At 39.7% G+C, this 20,284-nt stretch overlaps 1 protein-coding gene and 1 pseudogene across 2 annotated transcripts; one reads left to right on the plus strand and one right to left on the minus strand.

Moving 5' to 3' along the window:
* Nucleotides 1-1,653: 1,653 nt before the first annotated feature.
* LOC112181281 lies at nucleotides 1,654-13,455 on the minus strand (annotated as a pseudogene).
* Nucleotides 13,456-15,235: 1,780 nt separating this feature from the next.
* LOC112181285 (pentatricopeptide repeat-containing protein At1g06270) lies at nucleotides 15,236-20,246 on the plus strand. Of its 2 annotated transcripts, XR_002928745.2 has the most exons (4): nucleotides 15,236-15,338; nucleotides 15,565-16,796; nucleotides 18,655-19,125; nucleotides 19,995-20,246. XR_002928745.2 is itself a non-coding variant. In XM_024319703.2 (2 exons), exon 2 carries the CDS (start codon nucleotides 15,625-15,627, stop codon nucleotides 16,654-16,656), a length of 1,032 nt encoding a protein of 343 aa, XP_024175471.1. In that variant the 5' UTR covers nucleotides 15,236-15,338; nucleotides 15,565-15,624; the 3' UTR covers nucleotides 16,657-17,024. The 2 variants fall into 2 exon arrangements, 1 of the variants encoding a protein (XP_024175471.1); XM_024319703.2 differs by lacking the exons at nucleotides 18,655-19,125; nucleotides 19,995-20,246 and having other exon boundaries at nucleotides 15,565-17,024.
* The last annotated feature ends 38 nt before the right edge of the window (nucleotides 20,247-20,284 follow it).

A 20,284-nucleotide genomic window follows, 5' to 3' on the forward strand; every position in this document is an offset into this window, starting at 1 on the left:
AATAATATAATTACTGGGGTGCAATAATAAGGTTACTGGGTATTATTAGGGGACAATAAATTCAGACGCCGGAATCCGGTCACCAGTCCGGGAGCTGGATTCCGGTCACCTGTCGCAGGATTCTGGTCGCCGATCGCCGGATTCCGGTCACCGGTCGCCGGAGTCCTATCACCGGTCGCCGGAGCATAGCAAGGTGGAGGACGACTTCTCTCTCTAAGTGAGAAAGAAGAAGAGGGCAAAAAAATCCCAAAAATAAATAAAAAGAATTAATTGGATATTAGGGAAATAATCTCTTAGAATGTTTTGGGTAAATGGGGTTAAAAAACAGTTGGTGGAGCAAGTGGGCAATTTTTAGCCTAAAATCAGGTAAATGATCATTTCCCCATAAATTAATGACAAAGGGCTCTGTACTTTTGTTATCATACTGCAGTTAATTTCATTACTTTTAGTTTCTATTTGTTTGTATATCATGATATTTACTTCCTTTATTTTGAAATTTATTTTATTTTATTTTCAATAGAATCATATATACTCTTCATTCATATCCAAGAATGAGAACACAAACATAACTAGGTAGAATGCTTCTTTAGTATGACTATGACACTATAAAACAACCCCTTGGACTGTACAATAATTAAATGGAGTCCTTTCCAGTTTATTATGGATATAATGACTTTACTTTGGTGTTTGGAAGTTCAGTTGTTTTAGTTCAAGGAATTAGTGTGATGTATTCATACAGAAGAATATGAGAAACTAATCTATCAATGCATACACAGAAGAAATGGATGAAACTAATGACCTAATTAACTGTAGAAAGAAATTCCTATAGGGTAGGAATGGCATGGATTATCATTCCTACATGGAAATAAAGCACACATAAATAGATCGAAGTTTCATAACTTTATCCTAGGAAAATACTTTTGAGAACTATCCCCTCATGTATACACATAAGTTTTATCAAAGTCTTCTCCAACTTACCATTCTCCGAGACAAACTATGGTACTGTGATGTTTATCATACACTCATTTTACATATATTTGAACAAAAATTATAATTATTTGAATTAAAATTACAATATTGAGAACAAAGTTACCATATTCATTTACACTATTTACATATAATTAAACAAAAATTACAACATTGACAACAAAATTGTTCAAAAACTTGTAACAAGGTCGTATGTGGTGTGATTACCATTATTAGAACTAAGATTACACAAAATATGACTCAACATTACTGCTTTGACAACAAATTTGTTGTCACATTTATAAATGTGTGTATGAGATATGGATATGTATCATAGAATTTTCCCCATTCTCCACATACTTTTTATGGAAATAAGGTCTCCCGATCACTTTGGCATCAGATATCGGGACATCCTTCTAAATTTCTAATACATTAGTGTCTAGTGAGTTAGTGTAAAATTTCTTCCTCTCATGATTCTTGTAAAGTCATTTGTGAATCTTGCTTATCTGTTAAATTCACAAAGTTGCCTTCTTCGATCTGTTTCAACTTCAAAATCTGTAACTCCCTTTTAGAATTGTTCAATCAGATGTATGGGGTCCATCTTTTAGTCTCTCTTTTGAAGGGTACATAAACTTTCTATGAAAATTGAGTTTCTATGCATTTTTTTTTCTAGCCAAAGTGTTGACTTCAAGAGTGAAAGATGACAGCTATCGGGCTATATACATAATACTTGTCAGAAACCCATCTCAAATATCCCTGTGAAAATGAACCATCTTGCCCAGCTAGTCGTGTGGAGAACTCCACATTGTTTGTAATGGTTTGGTTGACCTCTGTGAATGTAAGCACCGAAGGAGTCACGATCATGTTCACACTCACACCCCATTTCTCGGGTTTCAAAATCTCCGATTTGTAGGTTGAATAAGCCGGGCCAACATTTGTCACAGTTCTTGTATAATTCTGAGTTTGATAGGACCCTATTGTGATAGAAAATGAAGGATAGTTTAGCTGCGCTTCAGCTGTGACTCCTACCTCAGAGTAGTCCACTCTTTGTTGGGTGATCATCTCTATTTGATTGTCTATGTAGTTCAGACCACACAAGTAAGGAATGTAATCTTCTGGTTTTATGTCATAGATGATCCCCGGGTCATTGGTTTTATGTCATAGATGACATGGCTTGAGCCAGTGCTGTAGATGTCTGCTGGGATATTTGATCTATCAACAATTGGTATGCCTTCGAGATTTAGCATATCAGCGATTGTCATAATGGCCGATTTAATGGCAGCAGGTGACCAGTCCGGGTGTGAACTCTTGATCAAGGCTGCAATGCCACTTAGGTGTGGGCATGACACTAAGGTACCTGAAATCAAATCAAGCTAATTGTCACTTATGTGCTTTGTTTTGATACTAGCTAAACATGACCTGTTTATTAATTATTCATATTAATTAATATCTGGTTGTGTCAAAAAAATATGATCAACCTTACTCCGTTAACTTTCAGATTATTGTGTTTAGGATTATTACCTGAAAGAATGTCAAATGTTGTGACATTATCCACCGAAACAGGCCATGCAGCGAGGATATTAAGACCAGGACCAATGATGTCAGGTTTCAAAATTCCGGGGCTAGCTATGCTCGGTCCTCTTGATGAGAAAGAAGCAACCATTGGAGCAAGTGTATCTCCTATTTCAGTGCGTGGAGAATAGACTGTGGCTATAGGTGTTGTTGTTGATTTTATATAGGTTTTGATACTCAAACCTGCTTGAAAACCAACATTTGTTGCTGGAAGTACATGAGCGTCAGCTAAGGTGCTATAGTCATCAGTGATTTGGTTCACTAGAATCATGGTAGCACCTCCTGCTTTTTTTCACTTCTTCCCCTTTGGCAGTTCTTCCCACTCCTCCACCTCTTTCACACACCACTACTTTCCCTTCAACATTTACAAGAGATCCCAAGGCACAGAACTCAGTTTGGTTATTGGGATTTGCACCTGGATAAATAAGAGGTAGCAATGGTGAAGTGCTAAAATTTTTAGGATTGAATAAAGATTCACCAGGGTAAAAATATTTTGGAGAATCTCCAAGCTGTGCTGTTGAGCTTATTTTTCTGTCAATGGTGCTTGCTCCAACGGTGAGAATCCAAGGGGCCTCGTTTGTAAAAGAATTATGATTGTGACTGGATTGGTTTTCCTTCTATTGATAATCACCAATATATACAGATATACAACCTTGATCAACAAGGAATTCCTATAATCTAGGGATACAGATAAAGCCATAATCCTCCTGTACATGATTTCCTAAAGATACAAGAAATCTATACTTAATTACATAATATTCTCAACTAATTACATAATATTCTCAACACTCCCCCTCAAGTTGGAGAGTGGATGTCAAGAACTCCCAACTTGTGCAACAAATTCTTAAACCTTTCTTTGCCCAACGCTTTTGTAAAAATGTCTGCCAATTGCTGCAAGGTTCCAACGAACCTAGTGCGAACGGACCCATCAACTATCTTGTCACGAATGAAGTGACAGTCCATCTCAATGTGACGAGTTCTTTCATGAAAAACTAGATTTACAGCAATGTGTAAAGCTGCTTGATTATCACAATATAACATGGCAGGTTTGGCAATAGGTATGTGCAAATCAGCAAACAAGTTTTGCAACCAAGTAAGCTCACAACATGTACCTGCCATAGCTCAGTATTCAGCTTCAGCACTTGATAAAGATACTGTTTTCTGCCTTTTGGTGCACCATGAAATAAGAGATTTTCCCAGGAACACACAATAGCCAGTGGTAGAACGGCGAGTAATGGGACAACCCGCCCAATCAGAATCACAAAAAGCTCTCAAACTTAAATCGTTTTCACTATGCAAAAGAAGACATGACTTTAAATACTTGACAACCCGAAGTGCTGCAGCCATATGATGTAAACGTGGCTCATGCATAAATCTGCTTAAAACATGAACTGAATAGGTAATGTCAGGTCTGGTAATGGTGAGATATATAAGGCGGCCAACCAAACACCTATATGCTGCCGGATCCTTAAGCAAGTCTCCCTTATTTGACAATTTTGTTTCTTCCATTGGAAACTCAACAGGTTTGGCACCCAAAAAACCGGTATCCTCGATAATTTCCAATGCATACTTCCTTTGGGACAAATATATACCTTTTCCTGAACGAGCAATTTCAATCCCAAGGAAATACTTAAGATCACCCAAGTCTTTAATTCTAAAGTGGGTATGTAGAAACTGTTTAAGAGCCTTAATAGAGTCCAGATCATTCCCAGTGATGAGAATATCATCAACATAAATCAACAATACTGTAAGGGAATTACCAACCTTCTGAATGAAGAGAGAATAGTCGACCTTTGATTGAGTGAATCCAGCAGAAAGTATCGCCTCAGTAAATTTAGCAAACCATTGTCGTGATGACGAGGTATCAATCCTGGGCAACGCAGGTTCTAGAGCTAGAGGTGGTAGAGGTGGTTGGTGTGAGGTGGTGCTATCAAGGATAGGAACAGGAAGTGAGAAGGAAGGAGGAGAAGATGACGAAATCCCTTGAGAAGAGGATTGAAAATGGAAAGTATCCTCCAAAAAAATAACATCACGATTTGTAAAAATCTTTTTGGTTTCAAGATTATATAACTTATATGCTTTCTGACCAATCAGATAGCCAAGGAAAATGCATTTATGAGCACGTGGAGAAAATTTTGAGGAAGGAGTGACAGAAGTGGCAAAAGCGATACAGCCAAAAACACGCATTCGAGAATAATCAGGAGGTGTATGATAAAGAACCTCAAAAGGAGTTTTCTGGTGAAGTAAAAGAGTGGGCAGCCTATTAATGGTGTAGGCAGCAGTGAGAAGACATTCACCCCAAAATTGAAGAGGTAAATGAGATTGAAAATGAAGAGCTCGAGCAACTTCTAGGAGGTGTCGGTGCTTGCGCTCAACAACACCATTTTGTTGAGGTGTGTAAACGCAAGAATGCTGAAAAATGACTCCTTGATCTTGAAAGAAGTTGCGTAAAGAAAGGAATTCAGTACCATTATCAGAACGAAATTGCTGAACATGGGTATTAAATTGAGTTTTAACATAGGCAAAAAAATGTCGAAGTAAACGATGCGTTTCACTTTTGTGATGCATGAGAAAAACCCATGTAAAATGAGAAAATCATCCACTATAGTCAAAAATAATGAGCACCATTAAGAGAAGGCGTCTTATGACGTCCCCAAATATCACAATGAATAAGGGAAAAACATTGAGAAGTTTTTATTGAACTAGAAGGAAAAGGTTGGCGGGTCTGTTTAGCTAAAGGACAAACCGTACATTTATGACTAGAATCAAAATCAAAAGAAAGAGAATGCTTGGCTAGAAATCGTAAACAAGCAGGAGAAGGGTGTCCCAGGCGGCAATGCCAATGATCAGATGGTATGGTGATGTGACCAACAAAGGGATGTGTGGTAGGAATGGAGGAAGACAACGCCACAAGATAGTATAAATTTCCACGTCGCTTACCCACACCATTCATCATCCTCGTAGCCAAATCCTACAAAATACACCAAGAAGGGAAAAAGGCTACTGAACAGTGCAAATCATCTATAGTGCGTCCAACAGACATCAAATTGACATCGAATGAGGGAACACAAAGCACATCCCGCAAAACTGCATTATTAATAGTAATTGACCCTTTCATAGTGATGTTTGCCTTGGCTCCACTAGGCAAAGAAACAGAAGGAAAAGATGCATTCTTGTGGCTAGTAAAAAGATGTGGTGCATTAATAATGTGGTGAGTTGCTCCACTATCGATTATCCATCGATTAGGATCCACCATAGACAAACCTGAAGCAAACTCTGTAGCAGAAGTGGCATTAGCCTGAGGAGTTGGTGGCTTCAGATTCAATGCAGCAATAACCTGAGTGTATTGATCTTCAGTCAGGTTGGGAAGTGTCACTTGCAGCTCCTTAAATGAAGGTGTGCAATCAACATGATTAGCAGAGGCATCATTGTGTGGTGGAGGTCGATTTCCTTGTTGTGGATTGCATTTATAGAGCCGATGACTAGGTGGAAAGCCATGTTTCCTATGACAAGTCTCCTCAGTATGATAAAATTTGTTACAATAGGTGCATTGAACTGGAGTGCAATTGCGAGAACTGCTGCCTTGATTGCCAGGATTGTAACGAGGTATCAATCCTGGCCTAGGATTGTTACAAATGGCCATTACTGCTGCATTGGATGGAGCAAGGGCAGCAACACCAAGTTCTCGCTGCTTCTCTTCCTGAGTTACTGAAGCATAGGCCTATCTCACAGAAGGTAATGGATTCATTAGCAAAATTTGACCACGAGTAACCTGCATACGATTCATTCAAGCCCATAAGGAATTGCATGAGTTTGGTGCGGTCATTCTGTGCCCCACAAGTACAATTCTCCACTGTATTGTATGAGGCAAGTTCATCCCAAAGTGCTTTCAACTTGGTATAATAAGCAGCGATTGACAATTGGCCTTGTTCAATCTTGTAGATGTCTCTTTGAACCTGGAAGATACGTGGGGCGTTTCCCAAGGCGAAGCGTTCCCTGAGGTCTTCCCAAATTGCATGAGGTGTTGTGCAGGAGAGGACCGAATCAGCAAGGTCTGGTTCAAGAGAATTGAGAATCCAGGACAAGACCATGTCGTTGCATCGCTGCCATAGAGCATGCTCCTCTGGTTTCTTGATTGCAGATGGTTCTTTGATTGCACCAGTGATGAATCCGGTCTTATTCTTTGCACTCAAGGAGATCCTCATGGCGCGACACCATGAGTTGTAATTGTCTCCTGTCAATTTCTTAGAGACAAGGATGAGACCGGGATGGTCTGAATGATGGATGTAAGGAAAGTGATCTGCCATAATATTGCAGATCTGTCATAATATGTCCTATTATTGCAGATTGCTCTATCATACGATTTGTACAATAGCTGTAACCTTCCTTGTATGTATTTTAGGTAGTTAATAGATTCCAGACTTGTAGGGACATTTTGTAATCACACTTGCATAAAGGACACGATTCTGAGTTAATGAAATTATCTCTTCAGTCCATTGTTTTCTCCTTCTTTCATGGTATCAGAGCAGGACTAGATCTTGACGCTTCTTCTTCCCTGCTGCACTCTATCTTCTCGTGCAGCTTGCTCTCTAGCCTCTCATCAACCCAACCAACATGGTTAAAGATGATCCTCCACCTTCAAAAAACCACGGCAAGTCACATGCCGATTCCCCTAATCCTCCTATATCCGAAATGTCAAAATCAGAACTTTCTAATCCTTATTACACCCATCATTCAGATCATCCAGGGCTAGTCCTAGTCTCTAAACCTCTTAATGGAGACAATTATGCAGGATGGAAGAGGGCTATGACTTTAGCTCTGAATTCCAAGAACAAGCTGGGTTTTGTGAATGGTACAATAACGGCCCCTTCAGAAGAGACCGATCCAGAAGGCTATGCTGCTTGGTCACGCTGCAATGATATGGTCCACTCATGGATCATTAACACAGTAGATCCAGAAATCAGTGACAGTGTCATCTACTATCCTACCGCACACGAAGTATGGGAAGACCTTCGTGAACGGTTCTCTCAAGGTAACGCCCCACGAATCTTTGAAATTCAGCGAGAGATCGCCTGTCTCCGACAAGAACAGCTGTCAGTCTCAGCCTATTATACAAAATTGAAAAGCCTATGGGATGAACTAGCTACCTATTCCGAGATATCTCGTGGACCACAGGCAGAACAACAAAGACTCATGCAATTTCTGATGGGGCTGAATGATACTTACAGTTCAGTACACGGAGAAATTCTTTTGATGGTTCCTTTGCCAACAGTCCGTAAAGCATATGCAGCGGTCGCTCAAGATGAGAAGCAACGTTCTCTTTGTGCTTCTCATCCCACTGCAGAATCCTCTAGCGCCGCGATGGCTGTGCGCAATCCAGGAAGATCCAATTACAATTCAGAAAGAGGGGACGTTTTGAGAGGAGTGATCGCCAAAACCAACGTCCAGATCGTAGTTTTGGGTCCCAGGAAGGACGCCGTATTGACACCGAACGACGTCAAGGATCCGGCAGGGGAGACCGCATTGTACCTACTGTGGAGATCAGGGTCATTGGGTACAGACTTGTTATCAATTAATTGGGTATCCCCCAGGTCATCCTAAAGCAAAGCAGGGCACCGGTTTTTCGAAGCAATCAAGAGCGACAATGCCTTCAGCAAATCAGGTTAGTGAAGCAGGTGATGATGGTAATGGGCCGACGGTGACTCTCACTGAAGCTCAGTTTAAACAGTTTATGGCTGCCCTTAGTAATCCGACTTTGAAGCCCGATTCAAATGCCAGCTCAGGTTCCAAAGCTAATGTTGTGACAAAACCAGGTTTGTCTAAAGTTGTTTCCCGCAATTGGATCATTGACAGCGGTGCAACTGATCATATTAGTTCTTCTACGCAATTATTGCATAAAAATAATAAATGCCCATTACCACCAGTTTATTGCCTAGTGGAGATAAAGTTGACATTGTTGCAAAAGGATCAATACCACTGAGTACCATGTTTTATCTGCATGATGTGCTTTCTGTGCCTAAATTTAAAGTCGATTTATTATCGATTAGTCGATTGACCAGAGGATTGAATTGTTCAGTGACTTTCTACCCATATTGGTGTGTTTTGCAGGATCTGGCTACAAGGAGGACGATTGGTTTGGGTGAACAACGCAACGGATTATATTATTTGATGGCATTAGCGACGGAGAATTCCAAAAACAATCCTTCCTTTTCCACCGCACGCCCAGCTTGGCATCTTACCGTCACCTCCACCGATTTATGGCACAACCGCTTAGGTCATGTGTCATCATCTTGTTTAGGCTTCATTGCTAAGAACTTTTTGCATGTTTCCATTCCGTCTAATAATGCTTGCCATATATGTCCTTTGGCCAAGCAGAGTCGCCTACCTTTTAATACTAGTACCATATCTTCAGTCAAACCATTTGAAATTATTCATTGTGATATTTGGGGTCGATATCGATTTCCTTCTATTTCTAGTGCTCATTATTTTCTTACCATTGTTGATGACTATACACGTTTTACTTGGATATTTTTAATGCGCCATAAAGATGAAGTCCAATCACTCATTAAACATTTTTTAGCTATGCTCTCACTCAATTTGATTCTCACATTAAAACTTTCCGTAGTGATAATGGTAGTGAATTCTTATCCCTTCGCTCCTTTTTTAATGATAATGGTGTCGTTTTCCAACATTCTTGCGTTTACACGCCCCAACAAAATAGGGTTGTGGAACGTAAACATCGACACATTCTTCAAGTGGCTCGTGCACTCAAATTTCAAGCACACCTCCCTTCTCAATTTTGGGGGGAGTGTGCCCTTACCGCAGTCCACATCATCAACCGCTTACCTTCTCCCATTCTTTCTTTCAAAACTCCTTTCGAACTTCTTTATTCGAACCTCCTTCTTTCTCCCACCTCCGTGTTTTTGGTTGTTTAGCTTATGCCACTAACGTTCATCCCATTCATAAATTCGATCAACGTGCCATTCAGTCCATTTTCATCGGGTATCCCATCGGTCAAAAGGCCTACAAGTTATTTGATTTATCCCGCAAAAAGGTCTTTACTAGTCACGATGTAAAATTTCATGAGCATATTTTCCCTTATTCCACTCAGCCCAGTTCTATTGTCTCTTCATTGGGCCACCAACCTGGCCCTATTCCCTTGCCCTCTGACGTTGACTTCTCTTTTTCTCTTCCCCGTCCTTCATCTCCTTCGTCTCCATCTTCTTCCACTTCCGTCTCTCCTTCTGACCCCGTTTCTTCTCCGCTGCCGACACCACCCTCATCACCTCCACCACCACCTTCTTTCCGTACCTACTCCCGTCGTCGTCCGACCCATCCTCCGGCCGGCGACGCTGTCCTTAATCCTCCGGCCATCCTTCCTGATCCTCCTCTCTCTCCAGCACCGCTTTCTCCTCCTCCTTCCTCCTCTCTTCCCACCGGTCCTATTCCCAATCCGGATCTGCCTATTCCCAATCCGGATCCTGCTCCTCTCCGTCGCTCCAGCCGTCACGCTCGCCCACCGGACCGCCTCACCTACCATGTTTGCTCCTCCCCTCCGACCAATCGCCCTCCTTGCTGCCCGATCCTGTCCACGGTACTCACTACCCCTTGGCCCATTATGTTTTCTATCATCGGAATCTGCCGCAGCACCTTGCCTACACGGCCAACCTCAGCAACATTTTCGAGCCCCGCTCCTATTCTGAGGCTATCGTTCATCCTGAGTGGCAGGCTGCCATGCTTTCTGAATTACAGGCTCTTCAAGCTAACACAACTTGGACCCTGACTCCTCTTCCGGCCGGTAAGGTCCCTATTGGTTGTCGTTGGGTTTATAAGGTGAAACACAAGGCTGATGGTTCTGTGGAGCGGTATAAAGCCCACTTGGTTGCTAAGGGTTTACTCAGTTAGAAGGGGTCGATTATCAAGAAACTTTTTCTCCTACTACCAAAATCATTACTGTTCGATGTTTGTTGGCTTTGGCTGCAGCTCGGGTTGGACATTACATCAATTGGATGTGAATAATGCATTCCTCCATGGCAATTTATCGGAGGAAATTTACATGTCTCCTTTGCCTGGTCTTCGGCGACAGGGGGAGGAGAACCTGGTATGCAGATTACATAAATCCTTATATGGTTTAAAGCAAGCTTCACGGCAGTGGTTTGAGAAGTTTTCTGATGCTGTACGGTCAGCCGAGTACGTCCAATCTAAAGTTGATTATTCATTATTCACTAGAAAGCATGGGAATTCATTTACTGCACTTTTGATCTACGTTGATGATATATTGATTACCGGAAATGATTTGGAGATTAATGCTGCACTTAAAGCTTTCTTACATAGTCAATTTCGTCTCAAAGATCTTGGAGACTTAAAGTACTTTCTTGGTATTGAAGTTTCGACTTCCAAATGGGGAATTTTTATATGTCAACGTAAGTATGCTCTAGAGATTATTGAAGATGTAGGGTTACTTGGAGCTGCACCTGTGGATACTCCCATGGAAAAGGGTTTAAAATTGTCTGATCATAGTGATTTGCTCAAAGACCCTGGAAAGTACAAGAGGTTAATTGGCAGGCTTATATATCTCACTGTTTCCCGCCCTGACATCACTTATGCAGTCTATGTCCTTAGCAGATTCATGAATCAACAAAGAAAAATGCATTGGGAGGCAGCTTTGAGAGTAGTACGCTATCTAAAAGGCGCTCCTGGACAAGGTCTGTTTTTCTCTTCCACCAATGATCTGAAATTGAGGGCTTATTGTGACTCTGATTGGGCGGGATGCCCTGTCACTAGAAGGTCTACCACCGGATACTTTGTTTTTCTTGGACCTTCCTTAATTTCTTGGAGGTCAAAACGTCAAAAGACAGTATCTTTGTCTTCAGCAGAGGCGGAATATCGTGCTATGACAGGAACGTGTTGTGAGCTGACTTGGTTGCGTTATTTGCTTAGAGATCTAAATCTATCTCTCTCTGAACCGGCTCTGCTGTTTTGTGATAACAAGGCTGCACTGCATATTGCTGCCAACCCTGTATTCCATGAGCGAACTAGGCATATTGAGATGGATTGCCACTACATTAGAGACAAAATTCTAGATGGTACTGTGGCCACGAGGTATGTGAATTCAGCTTATCAACTTGCTAATGTTCTTACTAAACCTTTGGGGAAAGATGTCTTTGTCCCTATGATTCGCAAGTTGGGAGTGCAAGATATCCACTCTCCAACTTGAGGGGGAGTGTAAGGAAAGTGATCTACCATAATATTGCAGATCTGTCATAATCTGTCCTATTCTTGCAGATTGCTCTATCATACGATTTGTACAATAGCTGTAACCTTCCTTGTATGTATTTTAGGTAGTTAATAGATTCCAGACTTGTAGGGACATTTTGTAATCACACTTGTATAAAGGACACGATTCTGAGTTAATGAAATTATCTATTCAGTCCATTGTTTTCTCCTTCTTTCAATGGAGGAATAGCGGATTTGCAGATTCATCAGAGGAGGTGCCGCTGCCACCATTGGGAGTTTCAGAAAGGATATCGTCTCCAGCCATGAAGAGTTAGGGAAAAAACAAAGAAGGATAAAGGCTGCAAAAGAATTTTGCAGAAGAAAGAAGAGTCAAGACGTTGCCTGCTCTGATACCATAAAAGAATTATGATTGTGACTGAATTGGTTTTCCTTCTATTGATAATCACCAATATATACAGATATACAACCTTGATCAACAAGGAATTCCTATAATCTAGGGATACAGATAAAGCCATAATCCTCCTGTACATGATTTCCTAAAGATACAAGTATCTCTATACTTAATTACATAATATTCTCAACTAATTACATAATATTCTCAACAGTTTGACATGGAACTATAGAAAGGGCCAGAGTTTCCAGCTGAACAGCTGACAAAAATTCCCTTTCGAATTGCTCCAAACGCACCGATAGCAACCCCATCTTGATGGAAAGGAACCGAGGAAGCAAAACCTATGGACAGTGAGAGCACATCCACACCGTCCTCAACAGCAGTGTCAAGAGCTGCTAGCATATCACTTTCGGCACAACCTGCCTCGGTGCAGACCTTGTAGATGGCCAAGTGAGTATAAAGTGCAATGCCAGATGCTGTGCCATTTGCCATTCCAAACACGCTGGCGCCTTTCACAAAGTTTCCAGCAGCTATGCTAGAAGTGAGAGTGCCATGGCCTTCTTCACCAAATGGACAGACTTCTTTTGTTTCTTTCCCACCTTGGAAATTTCTTGCACCAATAAGCTTGTTGTTGCACACTGTCGTACCATTGAACTTGAACTCGCATTTGCCTTTCCATTTCACCGGAGGAGGTGGCACTCCTTCATCACTAAATGAGGGATGATCTGGAGATATCCCAGTGTCCAAAACTCCTACGATCACACCTTCACCATAATTAGTCCTTTTCCAAAGTCCGAACCCTTGTTGCAGCCCCAGGAAGTTTGGACTACGACTAGTGTGCAAAGGCAGAAACCTCTCTGGATGAGCATGCACGAACCCATCTTTCTTTCCATTGCTTTCACTTCCTCTAGTGTCAGTTTCGCTGCAAAGCCAGTGGCCACATTGCTGTATGAGTGAACCATTCGCGGAATGCTGGGCTTATTTGAGCTTGCAATAGTACTTTCCGGCAGAAATGTCTGATACCAACTCTCTAAATCTTGAGAATATAGTGCAGGAACTTCGTCTGCGGGCTTTTTTACCCAAACAATGTAAGTTTGCATGCTACTTTCTCCCTCTGGTACACTATCATTTTCATCAGCAAGTACTGCTAGTGATAGATGAAACATGAAAATGAAGCCAAGAAGATAGGTAAATCGAATCGCTACACTCCTTTTATTCTCCATATTTAGTTTCGAGTAAGTGAAGAGCTTGAGGTGATCGATATCAATGGATTTGTGATGGCCTACCATTTCAAGCACTTATATATATAGCAATTTCAGTGCAGGAGTTCAAGGTTTATGAATAATTAAGGGTTTGCTTGTTGTGGCTTGGTTAACAGTTTGCCAAATGGTGATTGGCGTTATAGTACAAGATGAGGGAGATTTGACATTAACATACAGGACTTCAAACAATGCAAGCAGGCTGCAGGCCTGCGGTAAAAGAACTCATGTGATATGATAAACTATATCAACTTGTTTGGAGTTTGGAACTAATCCGGTGGCAAGTGCCAAGAAACTAGTACTGGTTTATCATTAATTTGTTCGATGTATTAACAAACAAAGTAATTAATATAGATAGGACATGTGAGATTATCAATAGTTTAAAATTTTGATCTGGTGAAATGGTTATGATCCTAATCTGATAATACATCAACTTGAGGAAACAACTACGACCCAGATGCATTAATCAAACTGTAAACCAACTACAATTCATCCTGGAGCCACTTTTAGTGGAAGTATTGTTACCTATATGACTACATCAGACCAAGGCACAACAACAAAACCTAGCCTGTCATTCCAATTTGCTGATGTATCAATAGTCCCCTGTACTGATCTAAAACCTAAAGATTGGCACCAAATTGCAATCAGTTCTTCTATGGGTAATTTTCTTCATACTGGTTGGGATAACATGCAGCTCTTAGGTATGCTTACAATAGGCAAGAACTGATCGAGCTTTAAGTGAAAACAATCTCTGTCCCAAAAAAAAAAAAAAGGCGTCGATGATATTGCAGCTGGCAATTTCGCATAATGAAGCTACATCAACACTACTGGCTATTGCTTGCTGATCAAAAAAAGGCGTGACTTTATTTCTCCCTCCTTTTCTGTGAGTATTACACAAGAGCATGGTGCTCCAAGAAAGTTGTCTAGTTAGGGAAGAGCTGGGGACAATGTTAATAATAGCATGATGATCCCCAGTCTGCAGTTTTTTCTATTGGAAATTCTGGAAGCAGTTCCAAAGATGAAAACAAAACAGGAGGTCAGTCTACATGTCTACATCCAGCATCTGAAAAACTAAGCAAAAACTCCAGTCTATAAAACAAAATCAGTAATCCACTCAAACCACCATTCACCATTGACTGGACGAAACGATAAAAATGGAACCATTTCCTCGATATATGTTTCATTTCCTGTAGTTAACCTGCCATTTCAAGAGCCTGCAAACAAAACAATAAAAGTAAATAAACTTGAAAAATTGGACAATTATATAAGTCAGCTTTTCGTAGGTGGTGGAGGTACATTAATTGTGTGTGGTCATCGATATGAATGCAAGGTAAACTCTGTGTAATACAGGACTCACCCTGCAACCCCTTTCTCAGATAGAATCAGCACCTGGAAAGTGACCTAGGTTTCCAGTTGACCCGTCCGATGCCGCCTTATCAATAATTTTATTAATCTTTGACCTTAAAAGAAAATGTAAATCCTTTTCCAAAAAAAAAAAAAATTTAATTAATTATAAATCATTGGTCAAAACTCAGTTTTACACATAAACAAATGACTTTTACTTTGGCATATAAAACCATAACTAATTAATACTTTAGAGTAGGAATCACCTGACATTACCACTGCTTGCATAATTCCAATTTGAAGAATTTACGCAAGCATTTCATCGAACACCTTGTGTGCAACATAAACAACTGTGAAAAAAAAAATTAAAAAAAAAACTGAATTTACCATAATAGTCTTCGAAAACAGAAACTTTGAGACGAAAGAAGCATACTGGTACGGGGTTAAAATCGTAATAGCAGTATCTATTAAAGTACACTCCTCCCATCCCCAAATCCCTCATTTCAGAATTTCTAAGAAACTCTGATCTTCTCAGAATGAATTTGCAGGTTTTTCAAGTCTCTCGCAAGGTTTGGATTTTCTTCTTCTTCTTTTTCTTCCTTTTTTTTCCGTAGAATTCTTGATTCTGTTACTGTGTTCGTTTGCGAAAACTGTTTAGTTTATTTTATGTACTGAATTTTTTATCCCTCTTCAAAATTGAATCTGAATTAGGGGAATATGTGAAAGTTTAGCTATGTCTTCCCTTATCTAGCTATCTAATATGGAGGTTATTGCATTGGTTAATCTTGTTTTCAGGTTACTTCTGTAATCTGGATGCTGCAACTGTTGTGTAAACATTGATGCCTTGAGTAGAATATGGCAATTGTATCGGCAAAGCTTTGCAGATCTCTTCTTCCTTTACATTGTTGTCTCCTCAAGTATCGCTCTATTAACTCAATACCTCCATCGCATTCACTTCAAGAAGCTGTAAAAATTGCGGTTGAAGCCAAAGCCTATGAGAAGATTCCTGATCTTCTCGTTTCCTTTGGACAAGCTTGCGAAAACCCGAATCCTTTTGCGTTCCTATCAACCTTTCCCGACAGCCTTAGAATGCAAGTTGTTGATGAAATCTTGCAGTCTTTCATCCCCATAAGGCCCCGCTTTCGTGCTCAGGCTGCCTATGCCTACCTCCTGTCTTTAATTCTCCAAACCTCCAATCCTCTCCCTCTTGGTCTTGCCGTTCTCCAGCGAACTCTTCGCTCTGGTTGCGTCCCTGTTGCTCAAACCCGTCTTCTCCTCTCGTCCGCTTGGGTGAACTGCAGGAAGGAATCTCGGTCTGTCTCAGACACCCTATTTGAGATGCAGTCTATTGGATATCACCCTGACAGTAGTACGTGTAACTACCTTATATGGTCTTTGTGTGATGTTGATCAATTGAATGAGGCTGTTAAAGTCTTGAAGGGCATGAGTAGGGCTGGATGTGTTCCTGATTTGGAGAGTTTTGACACAGTAGTTCGTGCGATGTGCAGGGTCAGAAAAACTTCTGAGGCATTAGATATGATAAAGAAAATGGTGGAGAAAGTTGGGTTGACACCGAGGCAGGGGACTATTGTGAAAGTAGCAGCAGCATTGCGAGCAAACAGAGAGATATGGAGAGCAGTTGAGCTGATTGAGTTCTTAGAAAGGAAGGATTACCCTGTTGGGTTTGAGAGCTATGATTTAGTGGTTAAAGGCTGCTTGGATTCCGGTGAGAATATTTTGGCCGGGAAGGTGGTCATGAGGATGACAGAGAAAGGCTTCATACCATATATCACGACGAGGCACAAGGTTGTGGACAGGTTGGCTGGTGCTGGTGAGTGGAAGTTAGCTTATGCTGTGAGACAAAGATTTGCAGAATTGAGGTCTTAGCTCCTTCTGTTTCTTCCTTGAGTCCACGGAATGTTAGCATATAAGGGGGCTGCTTTTCAGCCGGATGTTTTGCACCTTAACTTTAAGGCCAATGTTCCTTGGTGCTGCTACTCAGCTTCTCAAAAGTCTGGTGATATATGGTAAAGTTCATGGACTTTAATTTTTCATGCATGGGATAAATGATGATTTTGAGATGAAAAATTTATTTGATATTGCGGATTTGTTGATGCAAACATATTGGGTCCCCAATGTAACAAAAAAAATGTCTCTAGAAGTGTCACTAAATTCAAACTTGATACAAAATCTGAACAAAGATTGTGTGAACTGAACTACTTTTTGACTTAAAAGTTTATTCTTTATTGTTTGAACTCCTACAGGAATGGCATTATAAGCAATACCTGTTTTTCTTGTGTTGGTCAGTGTATAAATTTCATGCATGGAGTTTGTTTAGATGTTTTAAATTGTAGCAGTCCTCTTCTCCTTTTGTACTATAACTGACTAATGACTTGAGTTTGTTTGCCAATTTGTTTGTAAATCTGTCAGCATAGTTAAACCGTGGATTGTTGTTAACTCAAATATGCATTTTTATCTGTGTCTTTTGAATTCTATTTGCATTTTTGATTTGTGCCTTTTGATTTCTATTTGCATTTTTTTCCTCACACAATGGACATTATGATGCAGGACAAGTAGCAAAAGAACTGTAGAACTAGGGTTTATTTGCAGCAGTCTCGATTGTTAGAAAGAAAAGGAATTTAGAATACGAAACTTAAGAAGAAAAGGGATAGAACTACTAGCATCACACCAGTAGGGTTTCTAGGCATCACATTCAGAGAACTTAGGCATCACACCTAAGGTTAGGTTGCATCACACAAACCTGGAGAGAAGCAAAAGCTTTCAATTTTTATTAACTCAATTCTGCCAATAAAAGACTACAAAGGCCTCTATATATAGGGAGGCTAAGATAACTCTAGAATAACTAGGGATATCCTTGAAGAATCCTAAAGAAATAATCCTAATAATTATAAGAATCCTAATAATAAAAACCTAGATATATTTGAACTACTTTCCAAATCTTGACTTCAAAATATTCTGCTTGTATTCTTCATCACATTAGTTTTTACCTATGCATATCAGTAACTTATATTGCATCTACCACTTACAGGATTTTAGTTTTTTTAATCTAAATCAACTGGCATAGACAAGAATTGTTGAGCGTGTTTGAGAGCTAGATTTGGATTTGTATATAATAAGTGAACACATACTGTATTAGTTTTACCTATATATATCAGTAGCTTACATTGCATCTACCACTTACAGGATTTAGCATCAACTGTAGTAAGATTGACATTATCTGGACTAGAGATGTGATAAACTTGTACGTAATAAGTTGGTCGACACTATAGATGCTGAAGATTGAAGAAACATGAGCTTTCAAAGGAACTTTTGATAAGAAAAAGTTTTTTGTTTTTTTAAATGCAAAAATAACAGAATTTCAGTTCTACTAGTAGTTACTGTTAAGAAAGATTTGTGGACTAACCTTGAGTCAAAATAGCTTTCAGCCACTATGTGCTAGAGAGCTAGCATTGGCAGAGATGCTTACTATGTGGGAAACAAAACTGTGCACTCTATCTATTCATTTGATTTATTTTATTGATTTATGTTGACTATTTTCAGAATGTTATGTTGATTTTGAATGCATAAAAAACTAACAGTGTTTAATTCACCTTCTGAAATTAAAATGGAAAAGAAAGAACAATACCTCACATTTTGCTGGACATGATTGAGGCTAAGATGAGCACCTTTCTTCAAATATCTATTCTGAAAAGATATTGTTGAAACGCTTCAGCAAGCACATGTGATGTTAGGGGTGTACTCCCTTAAGCTCCTTTTATATCAGTTTCACTCTTTTCCTTTTGGTGTTAGTTCTTTTTAGATTAGCACAAACACAATTTCCAAAAAAGTAAATGATTGGATCTCCACATTGCATTCGTTTTACAGAGAAGACAACGATATATAGAAGTGGCGAGAACAACCCCTAGATTTCTCTGACAGGTGAAGTTACTTCGACCAAACTGCTGCACTAGGAAAGTTGTGATTGAGGTTTTACAGATAAAAAGAGATTGCAATTTCAAAGATTTTCACTCCCAAGTTTGACTCTGTACAATGTCTCACAATTAAAGAAACTTTCAACCAACCTTTGAGGTTGAATCTGGAATATCAGTTTCACAATTCGTTCAAAAGGGTGTTTAAATCATTTACAGGTGTAAGAAACCATGGTGGTTTGGTTTGGGTCAGGTCCACACTGGCAACAAGAAAGAGATGATGGGTTTTATATGAGGGGTCTGTGGAGCTTGCCAGAAAGGCTATCATGTCTGCTAGCCCCAATCAATGGTGGGTTTTGTTATTGTCAAGGATGGCAAGGTCATTGGTCAAGGGTTTCACCCTAAAACTGGCCAACCACATATTGAGGTAAACTTCTCTTCGTTTTCTTGTTTTTTATTTTTTATTTTGCTTCTGAAATGTGTATGGATCTATGTGAGTGATGAAGTCTGTTGGTTTTAATTAAATGTCCATTTGGTTTCTAAAGAATTGGGGAGTTTTCTTGCCCCCTTCCCCCTCTTTCAACCCTTACACTTCTCGTTTATTTGTTTTCCTTTTTACTAAATTGTTATACTCATCAATCCGACATTATCCATATCATATTATTCACAACACATGGCAATCCTGCTCCTTCTGCCTGATCAGCCAAATTGAAGTGCCCCGCCTCTTTGTTCTTAACACAAAATTTCCACTGAGCTATCTTTGCGCTTCAATTGAAATTCCTTTCTAAAAAAATTGATAAATAAATAAATGCAACCTTCTGAATTTTTAAGGGACCAATGCTTTCTGAGTTTTTAAGGGACTAACACTTTCTGAGTTTATACTTCTTGCATTTTTTTTACTTTTAACTAAATTTCGGCTGCTATTTTCTTCACAACCCAGTGGAGCATTGAGTTCAGTGGCTTGGATAAGATTGCATTTTGGCATTCTCTTCCTATTTCAGTTCTTACTACAAATGATTGATGATGTAGACCTGAAGCTTTCCACTTGAAAAAATTTCAAAAAATTAGCATAGGTTTGATGTCTTCATGCTTGTATGCAGAGTAAAAAGGTCTTGTTAGAAGTTAGAACTTGGGAGAACAAGAAATGGCTAAACTATCTTGTGTTAATATCATTTGAATTTGTAGTTCTCAAGTATGCCAAAGGTTATCTTTTATTGTACATGAATTTTGTAAATTCACCTATATATCCCAAGAAGCTGTTGATGGAACTTCATACCAGAAATTTGAATGGTTCAGGTTCTTGACCTGAGTTATGCTGGCGATGTGGCTGAGAATGCAACAGCATATGTGAGCTTGGAACCATGTAATCACTGTTGGAGAAGTTATGGAAATGTCGGAGGAGGAGGAGTCTGTTTTGGTATTATTACATATATTTTTATTATTTGACTAATTTTAGGCAGATCTATTATCTGGGTTGTGTCTTTTCTCTTTTTTTCTTTAGCTCTGTTTCTCTGAACCTTATCTTGTTTAAAAGTTTCATCTTTGATTCATCGTGTGTCTCTTAGTATGCAAAGACTGATTGTACC

Source organism: Rosa chinensis, unplaced genomic scaffold (assembly GCF_002994745.2).
Source record: "Rosa chinensis cultivar Old Blush unplaced genomic scaffold, RchiOBHm-V2 RchiOBHmChr0c20, whole genome shotgun sequence".
In the NCBI taxonomy this organism is placed as follows: Eukaryota; Viridiplantae; Streptophyta; class Magnoliopsida; order Rosales; family Rosaceae; genus Rosa; species Rosa chinensis.

What these genes read in the sequence shown, in the direction of transcription:
- LOC112181285 (XM_024319703.2), top strand. Translation starts at nt 15,625, where the DNA reads ATGGCAATTGTATCGGCAAAGCTTTGCAGATCTCTTCTTCCTTTACAT.